The sequence below is a fragment of the Trichechus manatus genome, unplaced genomic scaffold, assembly GCF_000243295.1.
Source record: "Trichechus manatus latirostris isolate Lorelei unplaced genomic scaffold, TriManLat1.0 scaffold00093, whole genome shotgun sequence".
Taxonomy (NCBI): domain Eukaryota; kingdom Metazoa; phylum Chordata; class Mammalia; order Sirenia; family Trichechidae; genus Trichechus; species Trichechus manatus.
The window spans coordinates 480600-491512 of record NW_004444029.1 but is presented as its reverse complement, the minus strand read 5'-3'; the positions used below and the strand labels follow the sequence as shown (position 1 = coordinate 491512).

The following is a 10913-nucleotide window of genomic DNA, read 5'->3' as shown; positions in this document are numbered from 1 at the left end:
CCTGCAGCCGGCCTCATGACAGCCCGGGCGGCCACTGCCACGCGAGGACGGGCCAGGGCACCGGGGCGGGCGGGGGGTCGCCACCCACGTGACAGCGGCGCGCCCGCGGAAGGGACCTGCCCAGGGTCACCATGCCTGGCCGGCAGAGACCCCTTATAAAACACTTGACTTTTACCCAAAGTAAGGATGAATGAATACGGTCTACAAATGGGATTGTAGGTGGATTTTAGCAAATAACCAGGTTAGCAGATTTTACAACATCATAGGCTTGATAGTGCGCAGAATGTCGAGTTCGGGGCAAAGAACCCTTTGCCTGTCTTTGACACACTGGGATAGCACTTGTCAAGGGTCAAGCGGAGTCTACCATGATGAATACATCTCTAAGAAGTTGTTGAAAGCCTGATTTTTCCGGACGCTCTTTAAGGGGAACCTTCTTCCCTTTAAAGCAGTAAATTTGGTGCATACTTCCTGGGTCTGGAGCGCAAGGAGCGGAGGGGTGGGGTCTTGCCCTGGCCGTCCCATGGGCCCATTTGCAGCCCCTCCTGACGTCTTGCACACTCTGCACCTTTGACCCGGGTCCTGGAGACTCCCCAGACAAGACAAGCTTGCCCTCCACTCCGTGAGCCCGTCTTGTGGCCTGTTCTTCATGAGGTCTGTTTGCATGCAGGACTTTTCTCCTAGAGAGTGAGAACCACCTCCAACGTTTTCTGCATCCCAGTCGTACCTTTTCTGTGATCGGTGTTCACGAACGGCTCTGAGTGAACTGTTGTTCAGCTGTTCAGTCGTTCATTTGTGGGAAAAATACTTAGCCTCTGCGGTGGGAAGGCCCTCCTTTAGAAGCTGGGAGCACACCAGGCAATAACAGACCCTGCCGGGGATACAAACCACAGAAGCAGCAAACAGACAGAGTCATTGCAGCGGATCAGTGCTGGGACGCTCGCCACAGGAGCTGACAGGGCCTGCTTGGGATGTGCGGGTTGGGGAGGCTGAGAGGAGCCAGGCATGCAGGATTGGCAGGCGAGTGCAGGCAGAGGGGGCAGAGCTGGCTGCCTCCCGGGACTACCTAGGAGGCCATGTGCTGGAGTGTAATAAGGAGGGGGATAAGGTATGATGAGAAGTTTGGATTGCCTCTGTTCCCAGGCACTGGGGACCCTGGAATGAAAGCGGTGGAGGAAAAAAGGCCAACTCAGCTGTTCCCTACAGCGTCCCTGAGCTAGAGCCATCTCGTCGTCAACACCACCACCATCACCGCTGTAGCTGTGTCAACCACAGCACTCAGTTACTGAGGTCTACCACCAGCTGGATTGTTGGTACCTTTGAAGGATCACCTCACTTAATTCTTACCACCCTGCTATGTGCTGTTAGCTGTGTCAAGTTGGCCCCCGACTCATGGTGACCCCAGTCACAACAGAACGAAAGGCTGCCCAGTCCTGCACCATCTCCACGACTGGTTGCAGAGACCACTGTGATCGGTAGGGCTTTCATTGGCTGATTCTGGACGTAGATGGCAGGCTTTTCTTCCTAGTCCATCTCAGTCTGGAAACTCCACTGAAACCTGTTCAGCATTATAGCAACACACAAGCCTCCTCTGATGGATGGTGGCTGTGCATGAGGTGCCTTGGCCAGGAATCGAACCTGGGTCTCCTGCATGGAAGGTGAGAATTCTACCACGGGACCACCAATGTCCCCCTCCCTGCAGTATAGGCACAATTATTACTGTCTTTGTTTTCTAGGTGTGGGAGTGAAGGTGAAAGATGTGAAAAAACAAACACCTCGGCAAAACCAGCCAGCTGGTGAGGAGCAGAACTGCATATTGCACCAGGCTGTGCTCCAAGGCCTCCCTGGTCAGCCCTGTCCCCTCATGCTCAGAAGACTGAGAACAAAGAGGGGAAGGCCCTTGTTTCAGACAACATACTTCTTCTCTTGGATCATGTGTTTCCTCCTCTTTCCCACTTGCTGACCCCTTGGTCCAGCTGGTATCTCCTCTTACCGAGGCTGGGCTCCAGGCTGGTGCCTGGCCTCTCCTGCCTCCCCACCCCCACCTGACTGTTCCTCAGGACCCCTGATGCCCTTCTGAGGTTCCTTTTGAAGGGGGACATTTTGATTGTATAGTTGCAATCACTTCTCTCTTTTCTTGTGAACAGGCTCCAGAGAGGGACAGGCAGACAGAGGGCCAAAGGCTCTCGACACCTTCACTGCCCCAGCCGGCTGCGGAGAAGAGCTCCTACCTGTACTCCACTGAGATCACACTCTGGACTGTGGTGGCCGCCATCCAGGCCTTGGAGAAGAAGGTGGACTCCTGCCTGGCCCGCTTGCTGACTCTGGAGGGGCGCACAGGGACGGCCGAGAAGAAGCTAGCCGACTGTAAGAAGACCACCTTGGAGTTTGGGAACCAGCTGGAGGGCAAGTGGGCCGTGCTGGGGACGCTGCTGCAGGAGTATGGGCTGCTGCAGCAGCGGCTGGAGAACATGGAGAACCTGCTTCGCAACAGGAACTTCTGGGTCCTGCGGCTGCCCCCGGGGAGCAAGGGCGAGGTGCCCAAGGTCAGCTCGTGGGCATCCTAGGGTGGGGGAGCCAGAGCGGCCGAGCCCGTAAGTGTGTATGTGAGCACGTGTGGCACTTGTGGTTCCAGGTGCCTGTGACTTTTGATGATGTGGCCGTGTATTTCTCTGAGCCGGAGTGGGGACAGCTGGACGAGTGGCAGAAGGAACTCTACAAGCATGTGATGAGGGGCAACTACGAGACACTGGTCTCCCTGGGTGAGGCTGGGTCATGGGACTGGGGCCTCTTTCCACAGCTTGGCCTCTGCGTTCTCTGCTTTGCTCTGGCTTCTGTTACTTGGGGGCTTCTCTGCATCAATTTGGGCAGCTGGGCCTGGTCCTGATCTAGATTCTTCCCCTTCTGTACACAGACTATGCCATCTCCAAGCCTGACATCCTCACCCAGATAGAGAGGGGAGAGGAGCCTTGTTGTGATGGCCAATGGGGCCAAGAGAAGCAGAAGGAGATGGTTCACCCAAGGAAGCTGGGATCTGGTGAGTATGGGAGCAGGTGGGGAGAGTTCAGGAGCACACTGAGCAGTGGCCCTGGCCCACCTGGGCTTCCAGATGTTCCATGAAGCCCCTCTGACAGCCCTGGCAGGTCAGGAAGGGAGCACTGGCCCCTAACCCACAGTGGTGCTTACCCTGACCAAGGCCATCCCAGTCAGGGTGGGCACGGGGCTTTGCCTTATAGTTTGGTTTCTCTATCTGCGTGGGGGTTGTGACACTCACCTCTCATGGTTGTTGAGGATTAGTGAGATGGTGAAAGTAGAAAATACGTGAAAGTAGAGAGAATAGCAACTGAGCTTCCAAATGGGCATCATCAGACTGGACAGTGGTCAAGATTTTGCCACACTTGCTTCATCCATTTTTTCTTTTTTGAAAACATAACCACAATACAATTATCACACCCAACAGACTGTCATCTCACATCTAGTCCATATCTCAAAAATGTTTTCTTTGTGGATCCTAATTCTAACAAACCAATGTTCACATTATAGTTGGTTTATGTCTCTTAAGTCTCTTTACAGAAGCCTGTTCCTTTTTAACAGCTTTATTGAGATATAATTCACCTACCATACAGTTAACCCATTTAAAGTGTATAGTTCAGTATTTTTCAGTATATTCACAGATGTGTGCAACAGTCACCACAATCTTAGATCATTTTCGTCACCTGTATCCACCCCTTTTGTCTATGGATTTGCTTATACCGTGTATTTCATGTGAATGGAATCACGATATTTGTCCCTTTGTATCTGGCACCTTTCACACAGCTTCATCTTTTCAAGGTTCATCCGTGTTGTAACACGTATCAGAGCTTCATTTCTCCTCATGGCTGCATAAGGTTCCATTTTACGCATAGACCACTTTTGTTTATCCATTCGTCTGTGAACGGACCCTCCACCCCCTTTTTAATGTCATTTATTTATTGAAATTTGTAATGTCTTTTTTCATGCCATCATGTCCCACATTCTGGATTTGGTGTCATTTACCATGTTCTTCTATTTCCTGTAGACTGGCGGGTAGATCTAGAGGCTTATTTAGATTCATTTTTTTGGCCGACTGCTTCAGAGGTAGCGCTGTATACTCCCTGCTCGATCACAGCAGGGGGCACAGAAGGTCTGGTTGTCTTTCTTTTCTGATTCTAGGACTGCTTGGTGGGCTCAGGTGTTACTAGCCTTATCCTCCTATTAAAAGTTCCCACCAGCTTTTCACTTCGTGATTTTAATAGCCCTTAAAGGTTGTTGCCTAGATTCATTATTAAAGGTTGCAGAATGATGAGATTCTCTCATTACTTCTGTGCTCACTAGCTGGAGTTCTTTTATAAGGAATAATTTCCCTGATAACTCTTTTGTTACGCTGAAATACAGTCTGTACAGAAAGGACAGGATAGGTACCTAATTCTTTCCTTTTACTGTTTTCAGAATGGTGAGTTGGCGCCTTAACAGCCAACAAGGGTGACCGGTGACTTGGAATTTTTTTTTTTGTTTTTTGAGTATCATTAAGCTCACAGATTGTTGAGTATATTATGTGCCAGTCCTTGCAGCCATTGCTTTTCATGCCTTTAGCTAGTAGGAGTCCCTTCAAGTTGACCTATAGATCATTAAAAAAATTTTTTTTAGAAAATATTAATGGGGTAAAATATATATAACAAAACATTTGCCATTTTAACCATTGTTAAGTGCAGAATTCAGTGGCATTAATTACACTCACCATGTTGTGCTACCTTCACCAGTTTCCAAATGTTTTCATCCTTCACAGAAATGCAGCGCTCCTGAAGCAGTAACTCCCCAGTGCTGCGCCCTCCCCTGCTAAGTGCTGACATCCTTTGGTCTCTGTATGTGTCCCTATTCTAGATGCGCCGTAGACGTGGAATCCCAAGATTTGTCCTTTCGCATCTCACTCTTTTCACCCAGCATCATGTTGTTAAGGTTCATCCACGTTGTAGCGCGTATTAGACCTTCATTTCTCTTTACGGCCAAGTCATATTAATTAGACCTTCGTTTCTCTTTACGGCCAAGTCATATTGTGTGTGGCTCAATCAGATACACTTTTTCTGACATCAACTGAGGATAAATACAAAATCTCCACCTTCACTTCTCTGTTTTGACACCAGCTGCACGTGTGGCACTTCTTCCTCTGACCGTAACCACTCAGAGTGAGGTCAGAGCTCACACGGTTAAGGACATGGTCCTCCAGTCTGCCAGGTAAGCCCGAGACTTCACATGTCGGCCACGAGCTCAGGTCTGGTGACTCTTCTCAATTCTGACCTGCTGGCTTCCGCTACTCCCTCAGGGTCCATAATTCACTGGGATGATTCACAAAACTCACTGAAAGTGTGCTCCACGCTATACTTATGATTACAGTTTTATTACCCCAAAAAGGATATAAATGAAGAGATGCCTAGGACAAGGTCTGGAAGGGTTCCCACCCAAAGCTTTCGCGTCACCCTCCCGAGAGCATACGTCTTTCACCAACCAGGAAGCTAACGGATATTCAGTATCTACAGCTTTTATTAGGATTTTTCCATGTCGTATAAGGTGATCATCATGAGGTGGTCGTCATGAGGTGGGTTTCTCTGGTCAGCCCCCACCCCAGAGTCACCTCACCAGCATAACCTGTCAAGTCTGGGGTCCTTATCAAAATGCCAAGGTTCTAGAGATTATCTCTCAGGAACCAAGGGTAAAAAACAAATTTTTGAGGTAGAGTTAAAATTCTAAACCCCAGATATTCCATTGGATGTATATATCACATTTTGTTTCTCCATTCATCTGTTGATGGACATTTAGGTGGTTTTTGCCTTTTGGCTATTATGAATAGTCCTGCTGTGAACACTGGTGTACAAGTATTTGTTTGTGTTCCTGCTTTCAATTCTTTTGGGTATATACCTAGGAGTGGAATTTCTGGGTCATATGGTACAGTGGTTAAGTGTTTGGCTGCTAACCAAAAGGTCAGCAGTTCAAATCCACCAGCTGCTCCTTGGAAACCCTGTGGGGTAGTTCTCTCTCCTGTAGGGTCCTTATGAGTCAGAATTGACTCGATGGCAGTGGGTTTTTATGGCAATTCTATGTTTAACTTTTTGAGGAACGACCAAACTGTTTTCCAAGTGGCTGCACCATTTTACAATCCCATCAGCAATGGATAAGGGTTCCCGTTTCTCCACATCCTTGCCAATACCTGCTCTTTCCATTCTTCTGATCATAGCAATCCTAGTAGGGGTGAAGTGGTATCTCATTGCGGTTTGGATTTGCACTTCCCTGATGACTAAGGAACATCTTTGCCTGTGCTTATTGGCCATTTGTATTTCTTCTTTGGAGAAATGTCTTTTCAAGTCCTTTGTCTGTTTTTTTTAAAAATTATGTTGTCTTTGTGTTGCTAAGTTGTAGGAGTTCTTTATATAATCTAAATATTAAACCCTTATCCTATGTTTGGTTCCTAAATGTTTTCTCCCAAATAGGTTGTCTCTTCACTTTGTTGACAGTCCTTTGATGCACAAAAGTTTTAAATTTTGATGAAGTCTAGTTTATGTCTTTTGTCTTTTATTGCTCATGCTTTTGGTGCCATATCTAAGAACCATTGTCAAAAACTGGATCCTGAAGCATTACCCCTATGTTTTCTTCTATGAATTTTATGGTTTTAGTTCTTATATTTAGGTCCTTAATGCATTTTTGAGTTAATTTTTGTATGTGGTCTGAGGTACAGATCCAGGTTCATTATTTTTATTTTTCCAAATTTTATTTATTTTTTTGTTACGGTTGAGATATACCCAGCAAAACATACATCAGTTCAACAGTGTCTACATGTACCATTTAGGGACATTGATTACATTCTTCGAATTGTACAGCCATGCCCAGCTTCCTTTTCTGAGTTGTTCTGTCCTCATTAACATAAACTCACTGCCCCCTAAGGTTCCTATCTAATCTTTCAAGATGCTGTTGTCACTTTCATCCCATATAGATAGTTCTTAAAAGAGCACAATGCTCAAGGCAGAACTTTTTTTTACGAATTAAACTCTTGTTAGGTTTTTAAGATGACTTCAGGGGGATATTTTTGGTTTAAGGTTTAAAGATTATCTCAGGGCAATAGTTTCAGGGGTCATCCATCCTTCATGACTCCAGAAAGCCTAGAGTCCATGAGAATTTGAAATTCTGTTCTGCATTTTCCTCCTTTTGATCAGGATTCTCCTATGGAATCTTTGATCAAAATGTTCAGTAATCGTAGGCTGGGCACCATCCAGTTTTTCTGGTATCATGGCAAAGGAAGCAGTTGTTCATGGAGGCCATTAGCCACACATTTCATATCCTCCTCCTATTCCCAACTCTCCTTCTTCCTCTTTTGCTCCAGGTGAATAGGGACCGCTTGTGCCTTGGATGGCTGCTTGCAAACTTTTAAGAGCCCAGGCACTATGCAACGAGCTAGGAGGAAGAACAGAAGCACTAAACAAGTTACTAGGCCAGTTAACTGGGACGTCCCATGAAGCTATGACCCTAAACCTCCAAACCAAGGAACCAAATCCAGTGAGGTGTTTGGTTGTACATAAGCAGGCTCAGCAGCTACTCTTGGTTTGTTTGTTTGTTTTTTTTGTCATTGTTGTAAATATATCTATCACACAACTTTTGCCAGCTCAACTTTTTAGAAGTGTACAACTTGTTGACAGCAATTACAATAATCAGCTATGCAACTCTACACTTAACCAGTGCAATTTTTCTGTCACTGTTAACCCCCCTCTTTCCCTTCCCTCCCACCCCTGGTAACCACTAATAAACTGTGGTCTCTGTACATTTGCCTTTTCTTGTCTTTTTATGTAAGTAAGGTTATACAATATTTGTCCTTTAGTGATTGACTTGTTTCACTCAACATAATCTCTTCAAGCTTCATCCATACTGTAGCATGTATCAAGACTTCATTTCTTCTACTAGCTGAGTAGGATTCTGTTGCATATATGTGCCACATTTTGTTTATCCATTCATTTGCTGATGGGCATTTAGGTTGTTTCCACCTTTTGGCTGTTGTGAATAGCGCTGCAATGAACATTTATATACAAATCTCTGAGTCTGCTTTCAAGTCTTTTGAGTCAATACCTAGAAATGGAATTGCTGGTTATATGGTAGTTCTATTTTTAGTTTTTTGGAGGAACTGCCTCACTGTTTTCCACAATGGCTGTCCCATTTTGCATTCCCACCAGCAATGAATAAGGATTCCGATTTCTCCACATCCTGGCCAATATTCATTATTTTCTTTTTTTTGTCTTAGCCATCCTAGTAGGAGTGAAATAGTATCTCGTTGTGGTTTTGATTTGCATCTCTTTGATGACTAATGGGATGGAGCCCTGGTGCCACAGTGGTTAAGAAGCTCGGCTGCTAACCAAAAAGTCGGCAGTTCAAATCCACCAGCTACTCCTTGGAATCCCTTCGGGGCAGTTCTGCTCTCTCCTGTAGGGTCGCTATGAGTCAGAATCAACTCGATGGCAATGGATTTGGCTTTTGGAAATCCTGTTGGCATAGTGGTTAAGAGCTGTGTCTGCTAACCAAAAGGTCAGCAGTTTGAATCCACCAGGTGCTCCTTGGAAACCCTATGGGGCAGTTCTCCTCTGTTCTATGGGGTCGCTATGAGTTGGAATTGACTCGATGGCAACGGGTTTGGTTTTTGGTTTGGATGACTAATGATGCTGAGCATCTTTTCATGTGTTTGGTGGCCATTTTTCTTTGGTGAAATGTCTATTCAAGTCCTTTGCCCGTTTTATAATTGGGTTATTTGTCTTTTTGTTGTTAAATTGTCAAAGTTTTATATGTATTTTGGTTATTAGATTCTTGTTGGATATGTGGTTTCTGAAGATATTCTCCCAGGCGATAGCTCATCTTTTCACTTTTTTGGTAAAGTCTTTTGATGAACAAAGTTTTTAATTTTTAGGAAGTCCCATTTATTTATTTTGTCTTTTGCTGCTTGTGCTTTTGTTATTATATTAGATAATCCTTTGTTGAAAGCTAGGCCTGACAGCATTGCCCCTGCTTGTTCTTCTAAGAATTTTATGGTTTTATTTTGCACATTTAGGTCCTTAATCCATTTTGAATTTATTTTTGTGTATGGTGTGTGTCTTAGTCATCTAGTGCTGCTATAACAGAAATACCACAAGTGGATGGCTTTAACAAAGAGAAGTTTATTCTCTCACAGTCCAGTAGGCTACAAGTCCAAATTCAGGGCATCAGCTCCAGGGGAAACCTTTCTCCATGTCATCAATCTTCTCTTGGTCTGGGAGCTTCTCTGTGCAGGAACCTCAGGTCCAAAGCACGCTCTCTGCTCCCGGCACTGCTTTCTTGGTGGTTTCTTGAGGCTCCAGTGTGTCTCTGCTCACTTCTCTCTTTTATATCTCAAAAGAAATTGGCTTAAGACACTATCTAATCTTGTAGACCTCATCAGTATAACTGCTGCTAATTCATCTTATTACATCATAGTGATAGAGTTTACAACACATAAGCAAATCACATCAGATTACAAAATGGTACACAATTATACAGTCTGGGAATCATGACCCAGCCAAGTTGACAGATAATTTTGGGGGACACAATTCAATCCATGACAGTGTGAGACATGGATCGTGTTCCATTTTTCTGCATTTGGAAATCCAATTTTCTCAGCACCATTTATTGAAGAAACTCTTCTTTCCCCATCTAATGGACTTAGCACCCTTGTCAAAAATCAGTTGTCCATACATGTGTGAGCTTATTTCTGGACTCTCTATTCTATTGGTCTATATCTTTATTGTTATATCAGTACCAGGCTATTTGGATTGCTGTAGCTGTATAGTATGTTTCCAACACGTGTCTGTCAGTTGGTCCTACTGTGGTGGCTTGCGTGTTGCTGTGATACTGGAAGCTATGCCACCAGTATTTTAAATACCAGCAGGGTCACCCATGGTGAACAGGTATCAGCTGAGCTTCTAAACTAAGACAGACTAGGAAGAAGGAACTGACGATCTACTTCTGAAAAGAATTAGCCAGTGAAAATCTTATGAATAGCAGCAGAACATTGTCTGGTATAGTGCCAGAAGATGAGCCCCTCAGGTTAGAAGGCATTCAAAATACAACTGGGGAAGAGCTGCCTCCTCAAAGTAGAGTTGACCTTAATGATGTGGATGGAGTCAAGCTTTCAGGACCTTCATCTGATGAAGTGGCATGACTCAAAATGAAAAGAAGCAGCTGCAAACATCCATTATTAATTGGAACTTGGAATTATGAAGTATGAAACTAAGAAAATTGGAAGTCATCAAAAATGAAACAGAATGCATAAACATTGATATCCTAGGCATTAGTGAGCTGAAATGGACTGGTATTGGCCATTTTGAATCGGATAATCATATGATCTGCTATGCTGGGAATGACAAATTGAAGAAGAATGGTGTCGCATTCATCATCAAAAAGAACATTTCAAGATCTATCCTGAAGTACAGCGCTGTCAGTGATAGGATAATATCCATATGCCTACAAGGAAGACCAGTTAATATGACTATTTTCAGATTTACACACCAACCACCAAGGCCAAAGATGAGGAAATTGAAGATTTTTACCAATTTCTGCAATCTGAAATTGATCAAACATGCATTCAAGAGGCACTGATAATTACTAGTTATTGGAATGCAAAAGTTTGAAACAAAGAAAAAGGATTGGTAGTTAGAAGATATGGCTTTGGTGATAGAAACGATGCTGGAGATCCCATGATAGAATGTGTAAGACCAACAACTTCTTCATTGCAAATACCTTTATTGAACAACATACACAGTGACTGTACACGTGGGCCTCGCTGGATGGAATGCACAGGAATCAAATCAACTACATCTGTGGAAGGAGACTATGGAAAAGCTCAATATCATCAGTCA

At 44.7% G+C, this 10913-nt stretch overlaps 1 protein-coding gene across 1 annotated transcript in view; it reads left to right on the top strand.

Annotated features, from left to right (window-relative positions):
• The window catches only part of ZNF783 (zinc finger protein 783), a 31744-nt gene that overhangs the window by 540 nt on the left and 20291 nt on the right, over positions 1 to 10913 (top strand). Inside the window, exons 2-4 of the mRNA XM_023736913.1 lie at positions 2066 to 2543; positions 2633 to 2759; positions 2912 to 3034. Coding sequence (XP_023592681.1) covers positions 2066 to 2543; positions 2633 to 2759; positions 2912 to 3034 — 728 coding nt within the window. The remainder of the gene's footprint in view (positions 1 to 2065; positions 2544 to 2632; positions 2760 to 2911; positions 3035 to 10913) is intronic.